The 17,228-nt window shown below is 39.8% G+C and overlaps 1 protein-coding gene across 3 annotated transcripts in view; it reads right to left on the bottom strand.

Moving 5' to 3' along the window:
- TMTC3 (transmembrane O-mannosyltransferase targeting cadherins 3) overlaps window positions 1-17,228 on the bottom strand; it is a 69,581-nt gene that overhangs the window by 36,380 nt on the left and 15,973 nt on the right. For 2 of the 3 annotated variants that reach the window (XM_059683741.1, XM_059683740.1), the window contains exons 3-6: window positions 10,222-10,440; window positions 8,280-8,379; window positions 694-809; window positions 113-285 (exon numbers count right to left, since the gene is read on the bottom strand). In XM_059683741.1, coding sequence (XP_059539724.1) covers window positions 113-285; window positions 694-809; window positions 8,280-8,379; window positions 10,222-10,440 — 608 coding nt within the window. Of the gene's footprint in view, window positions 1-112; window positions 286-693; window positions 810-8,279; window positions 8,380-10,221; window positions 10,441-17,228 lie in introns of those variants that run through there. The other variant, XM_059683742.1, reaches the window with a different exon arrangement.

Below are 17,228 nucleotides of genomic sequence, written 5' to 3'. Positions count from 1 at the left end.
ATGAGAAAAAAAAAACACCTTGAAGACTTTCTGGAATATTTGCAATCACTTAAAATCCAAAGTTAATTTTAAAAGGATAGAAAAACAACAACAACGACACAGAAATTCATACCTGGTGAACACTGGAAGTTGAGACTGAATAATCTGGACTCTAATCACAACCAGTAATAATGTACTGAACATCAAAACAATGAGTTTTACTAATGTCTGCAGCATAGAAAATGGAATACTACTCTTGCCACGGACAAACTGTCCAGCAGTAGTACATAATAATGGTAAAGTATACTGGAAAAGAAAAAAAATGTTTTAAATAAATAACCATGTACAACAATGTTTTCAACAATGTAGTACTTTCTAAATGCAAGATTAAATAGAAACTGACTGTAATTATAAAATCGATACGGAAAAATTTGTGGAACTGTAAAGTATTATTGTAAAGTATTCCAAATTGCTTACAATTCCATTATTTAAACTTTAAAAGCAGCCTTTAAAAAGCTGAAGGTGTTAAAATGTTAATAATTTTCAGTGGTGTGAGGGAAAGCATGCTTGTTTCTTGAAAAAATTTGGTATTATTATTATTATTATTGGTCAACAGATTTATTTGCATAATGATACATTTAGAAAGTAAGTTTATTATAATCAGATCCAAATGGGATAAAAGAGAGCATCAAGAAAATTTATATTTCTCCTTACCCCCTGAGCAATAAATACTTCATACACACAGCAAATTCCCACAACTGTTATTCCTTGTTCTTTACACAGTGTTGCAACAGCCACTAAAAACACTGTCAATGCAATTGGAGTCCATACTGCAATTTAAGAACAGAAAAATATAAATCGACACAAAAAATTTTATAATATCACAAAAGGGTATTTAAAGTTACAACTATTAGACATTATTCAAAAACTTTACTTGTGATTCTATATTCACATTTGTGCTATTTCCCAATGACTTACACTTTATATTTTAAAATGTACCAGTATAAGTAATTTATGTTTTGAACATTAAAAATAAAACATCAAGTTATATAATTTAAACTAAAATGTTTTTGTGGAGATAAAGATTATCTAACCAAATACTAACTTTTAAAAACAAATGTAGGGTGGCCAATTTGGAGAAGAGAAACTTACAAGCTTGAATGTCATGATTAATGATCAATTTGAAATAAAGACAAATACCTAAAGTTAACACACAGATATAAACATACTTCATTTACTAAAAACCTGAAACTAAAAACTACTAGGAAAGGGAGAATACCATTCTTACTAAAAAGACTAGAAAAACTGAAACAGGTTAATAGTAAGAATATAAATCAATACTGTCCTTTTAAAAATTCACAATAAAATATTCACAAGTTCTATTTAAATGAAAAATCGACATCAAGTTTAAGTAAATGTTTACTACTCAGTAATTTAATTAAAGAACAATGACTTGTGAGATTAATTCTGGATCTACTAATAACTTGCTTTGTGACACTGGGCAACTGTTCTGAGCTTCAGTTTTCTTACTGGAAATATGACTTTCATTTTATCCAGTTAAAAAAAAGTGGTAGTATGATATGTGACCTCATTTTTTACTCATTAAAAATACTAATCAAAGCAAAAACTCAAATAAATGACTTATAACCAGGAGGAAATAAGAACACAACTTATGTATCTATTTTCTTTAGACTTAGGCTTAATATAGAAATTCATCTATTTTTGAAATTGTTTTTAATATTAATGTATATTCTATAGATTAAAATTACTGAAAGTAAAAACAACTTAAAAAAAAAACACTGTTGGGGATACTAAGTATAACAGTATTTGTTCCTTGAAAAAATTGTCTGAATACTTTACAATACAGGCCAAGACCATCAATATTGGTAAACGTTCCTAGCTGGTTTGGTTCAGTGGATAGAGCGTTGGGTCCCGGCTTCAATTCCGGTCAAGGGCACATTGCCTGGGTTGCGGGCCCGGCCCCCAGTAGGGGGGTGTGCAAGAGACAGCCAATCAATGATTCTCTCATCATTGATGTTTCTATCTCTCTTTTCCTCTCCCTTCCTTTCTGAAATCAATAAAAATATTTAAAAAAATATTGGTAAACAAATTATACCAAGGACTGAAATATCATGCTAAATTCAACAAGAAATTCATAAAGGAAAAAATCAGTAGATAATTATTTACAAAACAAGCTGAACCTAAATTTGGACTGTGAAGAATATATAAGACATGGGAAAATTGGGACATGGGTATGTATGAATAAAGGAGTAAGGAAAGAATGGAATAAAGAATAGTATGACCGGATGCATATACATATAAAAAATTACTGGAAAATTATGGCCTTGAAAACAGATATTTTAAAAACATATTAAGCAGTTTATAAGACCAGTTTAGCATATATTATTTCACTGGGTCTCAAAAATCACCCTATGGCATAAGAAGGCAGATGTAATTGTACCCATTTTTAAGCTGAGGAAGAATTTTGGAGTTTTTAAAAGGTAATGCACAACAAGGAGCCAATGACTTTAACTTGCTTCTTTTAACATTAAATTCAGAACTTTTTACTAATTTGTATTTTCACTCCAAGGAAGAGAAAGCAAACAGTTGTCTTCCACAATGTTGGATTCAGTCTCAGCAACTAATAGCTCTAAAAGAGGCAAAAGCTTTACTAAAACCAGTTACTTCAGTTCTTTAAACTTCGGTGACTAAATTGCTGTATGAACAGATACATTTTGAATTTTATAGTCAGGTATCTGTAGCCAAAATTACCATGTATGATTCTGTCCAAAACAAGTACCTCTACTAAGTAAGTTAACAACACATTAAAAGAAAGAATTGTAAGTATCAAATATGAAGAGATATACACTTTCAGCTGTCATGTATTCAACTAGTTATTTTAAGTATCTAGTCATTTTGTGAGGGAGCATGATAACAATCAAATAAACAAGTAAAGATATATTTTATCAAATGCTGACCGGTGACCAGAGTGTTATAGAGAAAAATAGAAGGTGAAGGGAAATAAAAAGGAGTGGGGAAGATGAGTAGTAAAGTAATGGAAAAGCAAGTGCAAAGGCCTTGGGATGGATCATGCTTATAAAAAGGGTGTGGGGTGCAAATAACTTAGAAATGAAAATCTTTGCATAGGAAAACAAACATTAGATAGAATGGAGGACACAAAGGGTGATGACACAACTCTGTAGTCTCACATGTAAAATTATGTAACGTAGAGTGAGAAGTACCACAGGGTTTAAAAGGACAGAGTGAGGTCCACACAGGTTTTAGCATCTTATCCATTAGATTTTAAAATACAATATATTTAGGCCAGCCAGTGTGACTCAAAGATTGAGCATCGACCCAGGCACCAAGGCACTGGTTCAATTCTGGTCAGGGCACAGGCTCGGGCTGTGGGCTCAATCCCCAGCAAGGGGCGCGCAGGAGGCAGCGGATCAATGTTGATGTTTCTATCATCATTGATGTTTCTTCCTCTCTCTCTAAAATCAATGAAAAACATATTAAAACTATACAATACACTTATTCACTTGACTATTTCCTCAGTAAATACCTGTATATACTGAATACCTACTGTGTACCAGGAACCACTCTAGGAAACGGAGATAGAAAAGGAGATAAAGATATCTACCTTAATAAATGCTACATTTTACTGTGAGAGAACAAGCAATGAAGAAGTAAAAGAAAAACGCAAAATATGTATTTTCAGGTTAGAAATGACCCTTATGAGTAGTGCGGGATAAAGGGATAAAAAGCAACATAATTTCATTTTTGTTTTGGTCAAGTGATAAACTAGCATAACCTGTTGACCTGTTGGCCTCTTCTGCAAAAACCCTAGAAAAAAATTAAGTGAGAGGAGCTAAGGCTTCTAAGCTATTTAAAAGCAAAAACAAAACAAACAACCCTAAAAAAACTAACTCCTGGGGACTGAAGGTTCTCCCTAACATGTCTGTGGGGTGCTAGGAGGGACTGAATCTAAAGCACAAGAGGAAAAAAACACCTTTAATAACTTCTGCTGTAGCCAATCCTGACTGTTTTGGGCAGATCCTTCTGTGCTCCTTTACTGTAGAAATCTGCAGGTTGTGGGCATCCCCAGGATTAAATCAGAGCATTTCAGAAGTCTTGCTGGATTAAAGGGTAGATTTTATTTTAAAAGGTATAAGTTTGGGAGATGGAAGGAGAGGGAGGCTGGGTGGAGGATAAAAATGAAGAAGAGGTGGAAGAAGGGAGGAAGAGGAAGGAGGTCAAGTCTATAAGATAGTTTGATATTTTCTCAGACCAAAAGGAAATTTCCAGAAAATACTCCAGAACCTTATTGGACTGTTCCCTGGTTGTCAGCTGTTCTCTGATTATCTGGCAGGATCTCAAAGTGTCTTTGTGGTACTGGGAGGGTCTTAGCATTCTGAAATTTGTCAAACAGTTTGATAAACCAAATGTGCAACAGCAACACATCTGAAGGGAACATTAGCTGGAATAAGGGGAATATTATCAGTAACTATTAAACTCACAACTGGAGGGGACCCTCACACACTTTGGCCCCAAGAAATCAGATTCTGCCCTCGTGGCTGAAAAAGATGAAAGTTAATGGGGCAGATTAAATTTCCCATTCCTCTCTTGGAATAAATGCTTAAACTCAAGATCAATTTGACTTATCAAAATTATCAGAAAGAACTATTTCTTGCTAAAATTCACAGCAGTTTCATTAACTGCTTCCATTCTAAGTACTGAGTCATAGAAGTGGAAAAAAGTAGAATTGGAGATATACTGGCATAAAATGACTCAATTTTTAATACATATTGAGCTAATTTGCTTCAACCTCTGCTGTGACTGCAGTGAAGAATGGAATTAAAGATTGCTAACTGAACCATGTCTGTAAGTCATGACTAAATGGTTTCAGTAAAGATATAGGAAGTGTTGTAAAATAATAGTAAGGAGATATGGGTGTACAGTGGGGCCTTGACTTACAAGTATCCTGACTAATGAGTTTTTTGAGATACCAGCTGTCTCTCGCCGATTTTTTGCATTGAGTTGATAGAGTAATTTGAGTTAACTAGCTCCTTAACAAGCTCGGTCTCCGAATGAATTAAACTCGTAAGTCAAGGCCCCACTGTATTTTATCTTGTCCTTTATGTTTTTATTTATTTATTTTATAATATTAAATGAAAAGTAGGGGAAGTACGGCTGTAAAAAAAAAAAGGTATAAGTTGACCAACCACCCCTAGGCAGTCACTTCCACACATCTCCCATCTAAATGCAGAAGAAGGGTAGACTGGCCTCTTCTCAGTGCTGATTCTTTTTAAGAGACCATTTGGTAGAATGGTAACAACAATAGAGAGCAACAAAGGCCCTGGGGAACCTGAAGCTCTCCACCCTGGGTTTTCATGAATTGACAGGATGGAAAGAGTGACCCTTTCTCCTTAACAGACACAGTGATCAGTAACTTTAGGACATCATGTGGCTTGAGCTCGCAAGCCAAAGTAAGTAGATATCTGGAGGATACAACAGTCGTAAAAGAGAGATAGCAAACATAGTAACATATACTACTACAGCAGAATTACTTGAAAAGATAGACCAAGAATTTAAAGTAAGTAATTCTAAAGGAAACAAGGGAAGATACAGGAGTTATGAAGGATAGGAAATCATTAAAAAGAACCAAGTAAAATTATGAGGAATACAAAATATAATACAGTGGAACCTTCATTCTCAAACTTAATTCTGGAAGGCTGTTCAAAAAACAAAGCATATTTTCCCATTAGAAACCATGTAAATTGAATTAATCTGATCCAGACCCCCAAATGATTCCATTTTAACCTTTCTTATATACCATAGATGTCTAATTTACTGTTTAATCTACAAGTAAACACTTAAAAAACAAAAAGAATATAATTTAACAAAAAGGAAGTGAAATGTACAGTAAAAAATGCAACTTTTATAATAAGTAGCAACAAAAGCAAAAAAAAAAAAAAAAAGAGAGAGAGAAAATATTCACAGCACAATATCCTGAGATGTTAATAGTGGTAAACTGACTGTACTCTCGCATTCTCTCCTTTGTTGCCTGAGGGACTCGTGACTGATCACTCAGGGATCAGCATGCAAGATTTGCCGGTTGAGATCTAACTGTTCAAAGATGGGAGATGTTTGAGAAACAAAGGAGGTTTGACTGAAAGTGAAAGTTTATTTTAGTTAGACTAGGAAAGGTTTCCTTAAGAGGGAAACAGCTGAGCTGAGGCCTGATGATATAAAGAAAAAAAAATAATTAAGACAATTATGTGAAGATCTAAGGGACGAAAATTCAAAAAAGAGAGAATAATAGCAAGTATAAAAAGGTGCTTCACCTATGTGAGGAAGAGAAAGGTCTCTTTGGTTATAGTGAAGGTAGGCAGGGCAATATGGCAGGGAAATAGGGTTAAAGAGGCAGGCAGGAGCCTGATCATGGTCTTGTAGGTCACAGTATTTTCTAAGTTTATTGTTCATGCTTTACTTAGGAAATTCTATATTAGTTACTGTACTACCTCTGACTGCATGAAGGCCAATAGGGAAAATAGGTACACTGCTTACTATGAGCCATGTACTAAATGCCTTACACGTTTAACTCATCCTGAGGCAGGAAAAGTGAGAACAAGTAACAGAGGCCTAAAGCTCTGCCCCTCCCCTTTTCCATCTTGGCTGGAATATCATAGATGTAATCTTCACTGACCACCTGTTACCCTGCTTCCCTCTCCTCAATATCCTGTAATTAAGACAAACAAAATGGTCTTACCGAAATTTGGCAGCCTATTGACCTAAAAGTGACCAATAGGGCCATTGTAATATTTTTATCATAAATCTGCATTATGGTTTTGGGGCCCTCTCTCCTTACCCCTCGAATTGCCATGACAGTATTAGGAGGACCAAAAAAAGAAATTGCTACCTGGAGAAGAGGGATGAAGATGAGCCATTTCGGCAGGCACCCCATCAGTGCCAGAAATCAAGCCACCCTATGCCCATCTTGCCCTCATTTAATAAAACCCTTCCAGACCCCCACTGGGGCATCTTGTTCTCTGAGGTTGCCCAACTCTCACTTGAGTGGGTACTATCACTTTAAGAAATCTAATGTGCTTTGCTAAATCTTCCTATCACACTCTCAAATCCCTTTATTGGGCCGTGATAAGATCCTGGACCTTGGTATTAGATTGAGGCCTCCCTTGGCCTCCTCAGATGCTGTCTGGCATCAATCTAACCCTCACAACAGGTAAGAAAGGTTATTATTTACACTTTCTAGACAAAGAAACTAAAGCACAGAGAGGTTAAGTAATTTACTCAAAGAAGTAAATGGAGGTAGGAAATGGTGGATCTGGAATGTGAAACTAGACTCTGGAGTCCATGCTCTTAATCTCCATGCTATGTTGCCACCCAAACTGTTTTAAGAAGGTATTGTGCATAGCAGTGGAGGCAAACTCATTTATACAAATCTGAGAAGACATTAAAGCTGTTCTACTAAGTCACTTATTTCCTGAGCCTTAGTTTTAGTTTCTATACACAGAATATTAGGCTTCTTATCACAGGTACTTTGGTCTATAGTCAGAAAATTCTCTAAGAATGCGGGGGAAAAAAACTCAGCGCTAAATTTTAAGAACAATCAAATACAGATTGAGGACATTATGCACCCCGACCACCTGTTACCCTGCTTCCTTCTCCTCAATATCCTGTAATTAAGGCCCCTTTCACGCCACTGTGTTCACACTCATAAAAAGTCACTTTTATTGCTTGGAACTTGTTTTCTGACAATGCCAGGCATTATCAGCACTAATGAGCTACTGCATACAAAGCATTTTCCAGGGGTAGGCCACATGGTAAGGACTCAATAAACAGCTGAATTATGATCAACACATAATAAAAGTTACACTCTAATAGGCTTTTAACTTTGCCTAATAATATAATTTACAGTCTTCAGAGGTGTTTATTTATTTACAGAAAGACAACTGAAATATTGGTACACACATATCATTTATAGGAAAAAACAGACAGAACTAAAAATAATCCTAAAACTCCTATATTCTAGAATAAATTTTTAAAAATTAGATCATACAGAATCTGTTAGTCATGAGAAAATATAAACTACATGCAAGAAACTTTATTATTAACAATGTTGCATACTTTCATATATCCATAATGCTAAAGTAGAATAATATATAATGATAAGCCCCTTTAGTGCTGCTTATATGTTTTATAAGCAGCACTAAAGTAGATAAAAATTACCTGATCAAGTTTTATAGCTACAGAAAAAAACTGAATGTTAAGACATTTACCTATGGAATTGTTCGGTCCTTTAGATTTGGTATATGACAAAAATGCAGCTAGAAAAAAGATAGACGACAAAAGTTCTGCTCTTCCTACAACACCTGTTACCTATAAAGGGAAGGGGGGGGGGTCATATTAATGAAGAGCATCTTGAAAACTTAAAGGTACATAACAGCAACAGCACTCTAACGAGAAACTAAATTGCCACAACTTTTCAAGTGAAAATTTCATTTAGGCATTCTTTGAGTGCCCTCATGTGGTGAATTTGTATATCTTCCATAAAAATAAATTTATCAGTGACTCCAAAGTCCTTTTATCATTAACTAGTGACCCAGTGCATGGATTCGTGCACATTGACAGGAAATTAGTTAGAAGGTGGCCGGCAGGGCGGGACTGGGTGAGACAGGCTGGACACATCCTGGAGCCAACCTCCTGCGGTCTCTCCCCAGCCAGCAGCACCTGGGGTGACACTGTGGCTTGAAGGGCATTTGCGAAGTGAATGGGGTCCCTCTGGCAAGTGGAGTCCCTCGGCCTGGCCTGTGGGGATCAGGCCAAAACTGGCTCTCCGACATCTCCCGAGGGATCCCAGAGTGTGAAAGGGCACTCTGCAAAGTTTTTGTTATACAGGGTGTGGAACACAAACCCAAGTGTGCAGTAAACCAGATTCGGGGTTGACAGTGCCCCAGCAACAACATAACCCATGGCTGACAGTAGAATTGTGCGGTCCCGCAAGGAATTGGCTCCCTCCTTTCTGATTTCAGGGTGCATCACCCAAGAACTGCCACTGCCAACTCACTGCAGCTCCTGCATTGAGCATCCGCCTCCTCGTGGTCAGTGTGCATCATAGATAGCTACCAGTTGGAGGACACGTAGCATATTAGCCTTTTATTATGTAGGATAATATTTTGAAGTAATTATAAACACACAGAAAGTTACAAAAATAGTAGGTAGAGGTCCCATGTACCCTTTACCCAGCTTCCCTCAATGGTAACATTTAAGGAATTCTTATTTTCTTAAAATATAAGTGTTCTAAAAAAAAGTATCGTAACTTCAACGAGTTATATCTCACAATAAGCCAGCAAATTAAAGTTTAAAAAGACAATCAACTTTAAAGTCCTTTTAAATTCTAAAAATTTAAATATAAAACACAAGCCTCTCTCCCTTTAAAATATTCTGAACTCACTCTAAAATTTAAAACAACCTATCATTTTTGTAAATGTATGGAAAACTGCTAGACTCCAAAAAGTTCAAGATAGTGGGAGACACAAGTCCCCTGCAACACATACACAGAATTTAAACATGATTTTTTGCTTAGAATCAAAACAAAGCAATTGAACAGAGTCCTCTTTACTCTGCTGAGAGGCAATTTTGGAGTTTTAAGGTTAACAACAAAAAAATTTATCATTTGAAGTATGTCTTGGTAGGTAGGGGCTGATGGACATATTGGCAATAGCAAGAACAGCCCACAGTTTTGAAATACATGGCAACAGACAACTTGAAACTACTGAGTATCATCCCTTGTTAGGATGTCTGTTCATGTTTGCATATATTTTAATATATTTTCATCCCTTATTTAAATTTGCCTTATTATTTTCTGTCCTTTGAAAAGAAAACAATACCAAATTTAAAAAATATTTTACATTTATATTTATAAAACATTTAGCAAAGAATAAAATTGTATTCATTTACATATTATATTACTAAGACTGAACGATTAGATCTTGTTTTTGAATAATAAATGTTTATGTTTCAAAAACTGCTTTAAATTTTAAAATTTTATGTAGTACAAAGTTAGATTCTGTGCAGTGGGGAATTAGGACTTATTGCAGTAATTTAAGATTCTACAATAAAGTCATGGTTAAATATTATTCTTAAAAATATATACCATATAATCACAGTGTAGACTTTATAAAAAATAATGAAATAAATATTAATTTACAGTGTACTTACTGCTTCTGTGTGTATTGGGTGTACTGCAAAGAGTAAAGAAGCAATCACACTACTTCTGCTGTCCAGAAAAAGTTTGCAGACTTTAAGAAATATTATAGTGACCACAGCATGTAAAATCATATTTAGGAGATGATATGACATCGGTTTCAGTTCACTAAACAGATAATTTAGGCGAAATGTCAAGACTGTTAAGGGACGGTAAGACTTGTGACTTCTCTCCTAAAAGGAAAAAACAATCACTGATTACTAAGTACCCTGGTTCTTTGGGGTATATGAACTAAGCATTTAATTTACTTAAAAAAAAATCTTTATTGTTCAAAGCATTACAGATGTTCCTTTTTCTTCCCCCATTGTCCATAATGTATAAACCTCAATTATATTACACTGAAAATCTCCAAATACTACACAGAGAGTAATGTAAGAGCAAAACCTTCTTAGAATAAGACAATAGACACCTTTGCTATGGCAGTCTCCAACAGCAATACATCCAATTTTATATGAAGTACTAAATTTCTTTATAAATGACAAGTCACATTTAACCAGAAATATTTTTGCTCTAAGACAAAATCAAGTCAGATTTAAGAATAAAACACACAGATGAAAACTATATAAAATATTATCTTAGTTATTTCTTGTAATTTTATATAAGGGAATGCACACTCAGCATCTTTGCTCTCCTGCCCCTTACATAGTTTGGTGTGAGGGACAGACTTCAGCCTGTTCATACCTACTGGAGAACATATGGAAGCACAAGAAACAAACACTGCCCATTTTGAACCAGGAACATGTTAATCTCTCTGTCTGTATTGACTACACACACCATGCATGATGTCTACCTAGAATGTTCTATCCTGCTAGGCTAATAATTATACATCCTTTTTATTTCAGCTCAGGCATACAACTTTTATTTTAAGGCACTATATCAAACTGACATGATTTGTACCAGAAAGCAGAAAAAGGTTCTAGAAACACTGTGCGTGCCTGAAATGTTACTGTGGCTCCACTGGAACATATTTGCCAGTTGAAAGGATGAAGCAAGAAAGGGGCAGGGAATAGGTATTTTAAATTGCAGTATACATAACTGCTTTGTTACGTTTATTAGATGTATATATGCCATAGGTAATAACAACTAAAAACAGATTAATTGTTAATATAACTAATTATTCACAGAAATCATTAACATTCTATTTAATAAGACTCCACTGTTGTAGATAATCATCAGTTCATATATCAAATTTACTCTGAAAATCTAGTAAAACAGCTAGTTTCATTATAAACAAGACAATTCTGATCATTATTATATTCAACTATATTAAAGAAAAAATTACTCATGAAGTAGTTGGCAATAGAAACATAAGCACAAATATAATGAAAAAATAAGCAGTTAATGTAAATCTACATATATGGATGGCAAAACAAAGTAAGAAAGGATACCTGCAGAAGTTACCTTAACACAGGTGGCTTTACAGCTCAGTGGTTCTCAACCATGGCTGCACCTAACTTACACAGTCCCTTCTTGCCCCCACCCCAACCCCACAAAAACAAGAAAGCAAACACACAAACGAAACAGGACAAAAAATACTGATGCCAGCATCCTACTCTGAGATAACTGTAATTAATACTTTTGGGTAGATCCTTGGTAATATATATTTTTAAAGTGACCCAGGCAGATTTTATGTGCAGCCAGGGTTGCAATATAAGAAAACATCAATAAACAGAGTGTTACATATTAAAAAAAAAAGGGCTTACTAAAGAGATTCATCTAAACAACGAGAGCACCAGAGGAGTCTAATGATTCCCTAATGTGGTAGTATTCATGTAGCTCAGGAGAATGTGTCTCTAAGATCTACACTGGTACAAATATCATTATAAAGATTGTGCATGTGCAAGCTTCCAGGTTACCATTACTTGATAACATCAATCATTAAGTCTTTGAAAGTGCTAATTCCAGGCTTGTCAAAAAACCTTATGACAACTAAATACTAGTTAGAATAATTTTTCCATAGTAGCACAGTTCCCTACAGGGAGAGAACATGTTTATCAGAAAATAAGAGGAAGCAACACTCTTCACTATAAATTGTTATTCTAATTTGTTTATACATTTTGGGTTTATTGTTTCTTAGGATAGTCTCTTACAGGTGCTCCGCACAAAATCAAATTTTCATCTGCAAAGCTGAGAAAATCATAAAATATAGCATTAATACCACGGTATAACTTTTATGAGCCCTTTAATCTGATCATCTAACTTTTCAGGTTAAAAATCTCAATGTCATGATTAAATCACAAAAGACACTACCATAAGATAGGCAAATGGACACTTACTTATAAGGGTCTCTGTGGATTAAATGATAGAGGTCAAGGGGAAATAAACTTTTCCCTTCTTAACAAAAAACTTACTTTTTAAAGGCTATAATTGGGTAAGAATAGCAAGGTTGCAAGAAAATAGAGACTGCTTATTTTATTTATTACTAGAGGCCTGGTGCACGAGATTTGTGCACTTGGGAAAGGGTTGAGAGGGGGGGTTGGTCCCTCAGCCCGGCCTGCGCCCTCTCGCAGTCTGGGAGCCCTCAGGCCTAAGCCATCAGTCGGACATCCTTAGCGCTGCCTTGTTGTTGAATCATTAGACTCAACAACTGTGCTTGCCAGCAGTGAGCCCGGCTTCTGGCTGAGCGGTGCTGTGGGAGCGCACTGACTACCAGGGGGCAGCTCCTGCATTGAGCGTTTGCCCCTTGGTGGTCAATGCATGTCATAGCGACTGGTCGGTCTGCCATTCAGTTGATTTGTATATTAGCTTTTTATTATATAGGACTGTCTTTTAGTCCTCACCCGGGAATATATTTTTATCGATTTTTAGAGGGAGAGGGAGACACAGAGAGAAACATCGATGTAAGAGAGAAACATTTATGGGTTGCCTCCTATACACACCCTGACCGGGGATTGAACCCGAAACCTAGGCATGTGCCCTGATGGGGAATTGAACTCATAGCCTTTTTAGTGTGTGAGATGACACTCCAACCAACTGAGCCACTCATTCAGGGCTAGTGTCTGCCTATCTGTATTAATAAAAGCCTAGGTGGCCCTCATGCGCGACGTCATCACAAGATGGCTACGTGCACAGTGGAAGCGGGGCCCAGTGGCTGCTTCACACAGTGAGGCCGGGAGATCCTGTGGCTCTGCGTGGCATGGAGGAGTCCGGTCACGGCGACTCCACTGCCTCGCGCAGAGGAGGCAGGTCGCGGCAGGGGTGGGCAGTTGTGGGCGATCAGGTCGGCAGGGGAGGGAAGTTGTGGGCAATCAGACTGGCAGGGGAGGGCAACTGGGGGCGATTGGGACAGCAGGGGAGGGCAGTTGGGGCAATCGGGCTGGGAGAGGAGGGCAGTTGTGGGCAATTGGGCTGGTGGGGGAGGGCAGGTGTGGGCGATTGGGCTGGCAGGGGAGGGCAGTTGAGGGAGATCAGGCTGGCAGGGGAGGGCAGGTGTGGGCAATTGGGCAGGCAGGCAGGCACGCGGTTAGTAGTTAGTCATCCCGGATTGTGAGAGGGATGTCCAACTGCCAGTTTAGGCCCAATCCTGCAGCAGTCGGACATCCCCCGAGGGGTCCCAGATTGGAGAGGGTGCAGGCCGGGTTGAGGGACATCCCCCACCCCATGCACAAATTTCGTGCACTGAGCCTCTAGTTTCATAAGAAAAAAATACTTATTATGTGCTAGTGATGAGAGAAAGGAAAGAGTCCATCCATCCCCTATGCTTGTGAAACTTCCAAATGTAGAACTGTGGGATAGGACATGAATAATGACTGACAAACTATAACTGTAACAAAATGTTATATATTATATTTCAACAACTATGTGCCAGGTAATGTAGATATATCAATTCATTTATTTATCCTCAAGATATAGAGTAGTAGGAAACTGACTTACCATCTAAAAGCTGCTTTCCCACCTATTTCACACAGCTATTACATCCTATCTAATAAAAGAGAAACATGGTAATTGGGATACGACCGCTACCCTTCCCATTGGCTAATCAGGGTGATATGCAAATTAACTGCCAGCCAAGATGGCGGCCAGCAGCCAGGCAGCTTCAAACTAACATGAGGCTTGCTTGCTTCAGTGACGGAGGACTCCAACGTTCCCCGCCTGCCGCTGCAGGCCTCTGAGCTGGCAGTTTGAAACATAGTTACAAAAATAGAAGCTAAACAAAACCCCAGAAACCAGCTTTCAGCTAGCCGGGATCTCAGACCTGGAGTTGATACAGAGTTTCGATTGTAGAACCTAAACAAACCAGATACCTGCTTTCAGGAGCGGAGGCCTAAGAGCTGGAGCCTCAGAGCTAAAGCTGGCTCAGAATAAAAAAAAAAAAGAAAAAAAGGAGCAGTTGGGAGCTTCAGTCCCAGCCTGAAAACAGCCCTCAGCCCCTCACCCAGACTGGCCAGGCACCCCAGTGGGGACCCCCACCCGGAAGGGTGTGTGAACAGCTGCAAACAGCCATCATTCCCTCATCCAGGCTGGCCAGACACCCCCAGTGGGGACCCCCACCGTGATCCAGGACACCCTTCAGGGCAAACCAGCCAGCCCCCACCCATGCACCAGGCCTCTATTCTATATAGTAAAAGGGTAATATGCCTCCCAGCACCGGGATCAGCGGAGCAGCAAGGTCTCCCGGCACCGGGATCAGCATGACAGGGGGTAGCCCCCAAACCCCCTGATCGCCCTGTGGTTCTGTGTGTGACAGGGGGCGGGGCCACAACCTCCCTATTGGACCTGCTCTGTTCCTGACAGGGGAAGGCGCCCCAACCCCCTGATTAGCCCTGCTCTGTGCCTGATAGGGGGGAGCTCCCCAACCTCCTGATCGCCCTGCGGCTGTGTGTGTGACAGGGTGCAGCGCCCCAACCCCCCCACCGCATGGGCCCTGCTCTGTGTGTGACAGGGTGCAGCGCCCCAACCCCCCGACCCCACGGGCCCTGCTCTGTGTGTGACGGGGTAGAGCCATAACCTCCCCATCGGCCCTGCCCTGAGTGTGAGAGTGGCGGCCCCCCAACCCCGATTGGCCCTGCTCTGTGGGTGATGAGGTAGAGCCATAACCTCCCCATCGGCCCTGCCCTGAGTGTGACAGTGGCGGCACCCCAATTCCCCAATCGGCCCTGCTCTGAGCCGGACCAGGGGCTGCACCTAGGGATTAGACCTGCCCTCTGCCACCCAGGAGCAGGCCTAAGCCAGCAGGTCGTTATCTCCCGAGGGGTCCCAGACTGTGAGAGGGCACAGGCCGGGCTGAAGGACCCCCCCTCCCCCCCAAGTGCACAAATTTTTGTGCACCGGACCTCTAGTAATATAATAAAAGGCTAATATGCAAATCGACCAAACAGCAGAAGGACCAGTTGCTATGATGCGCACTGACCACCAAGGGGCTGACACTCACCGCAGGAACTACCCCCTAGTGGTCAGTGCACTCCCACAGGGGGAGCTCCGCTCAGCCAGAAGCCGGGCTCACGGCTGGCGAGCACAGCAGCAATGACCAGCCTTTCCCGCCTCTGCGGGAGTGCTAAGCCGTCACCCGGACATCCCCTGAGGGCTCCTGAACTGTGAAAGGGCACAGGCCAGGCTGAGGGATCCCTTCTCAAGTGCACAAATCTTGTGCACCAGGCCTCTAGTTACATAATAATACTAAAATTAGAATCAAATCTATATAATCCCAAACTGACAAGGGTTTAATCCAGCCGTGGGCAAACTACGGCCCGCGGGCCGGATCTGGCCCGTTTGAAATGAATAAAACTAAAAAAAAAAAAAGACCGTACCCTTTTATGTAATGACTAGGGGCCCGGTGCATGAAATTCGTGCACTGGGTGGTGGGGGGGGGAGTGTCCCTCAGCCCAGCCTGCCCCCTCTCACATACTGGGAGCCCTCAGGCGTTGACCCCCATCACCCTCCAATCGCAGGATCGGCCCCTTGCCCAGGCCTGATGCCTCTGGCCTAGGCGTCCGGCCCGGGCAGCAGGGACCTGCAGTGGCAGCGGGGGGGTGCCACGATCGGCGGGCTCCGCCCCTGCCCCTGCAGGACGCCTCTGGCCTAGGCGTCCGGCCCGGGCAGCGGGGACCCGCAGCTGCAGCAGCCCCACGATCGTGGGCTTCGCTTTAGGCCCAGGCAAGGGACCCCTAGCTCCTGGGACTGCCAGCTTCGACCATGCCCAGCTCCCAATGCTGGCTCCACCCCTACTTCCTGATATCACTGGCCAGGGCAGAAAAGGCACCTGATTCTCCGATCATGGCTGCCCCCCGGCTCTTAGCTACCCCCTGGGTTTCTGATCACTGTCAGTGGCAGGGGGCTTCTTCCTGCTTTCCCTTTCGACTTCCTGCATTGTGCCTACATATGCAAATTAACCGCCATCTTGTTGGCAGTTAACTGCCAATCTTAGTTGGCAGTTAATTTGCATATAGCCCTGATTAGCCAATGAAAAGGGTAGCTCGTACGCCAATTACCATTTTTCTCTTTTATTAGTGTTGATGTTTACTTTGAATTTATATTAGTTCACACAAACACTCCATCCATGCTTTTGTTCCGGCCCTCCGGTCCAGTTTAAGAACCCATTGTGGCCCTTGAGTCAAAAAGTTTGCCCACCCCTGGTTTAATCCCAACTTAACATTGACCTTCAAAATAAAATTTCTGGCAAAGTAAAATTACCCTCATAAGAATGAAATGAGCTTTTGGGTTCTCAAATAATAATAAAAAAAACCCTATTAGATAAGAGAGATGATATTTAATGTTTTTAATAAATCACTTTTTTTTCTGCAGAAAAATTGGCAATATATATGTGTACTTACTATTTTTTCACTTAAGGTCTAAATTATATTAAAGTTGCATGCATTTTTAAATAAATATATCACAAGTAGTCATCTCTTTTGCCTCATTCAGAAGAGAGGGAAAAAAAAGAAAGCCAGTGAGCAAGAAACAGACTGGCATTACATTTACTGTTTTGCTAACACATTTGCTTTTCATACACATACATTATTTT

Source organism: Myotis daubentonii, chromosome 2 (assembly GCF_963259705.1).
Source record: "Myotis daubentonii chromosome 2, mMyoDau2.1, whole genome shotgun sequence".
Taxonomy (NCBI): Eukaryota; Metazoa; Chordata; class Mammalia; order Chiroptera; family Vespertilionidae; genus Myotis; species Myotis daubentonii.
The sequence above is the reverse complement of the archived record's forward strand: the minus strand, read 5'-3'. Positions and strand labels throughout refer to the sequence as shown.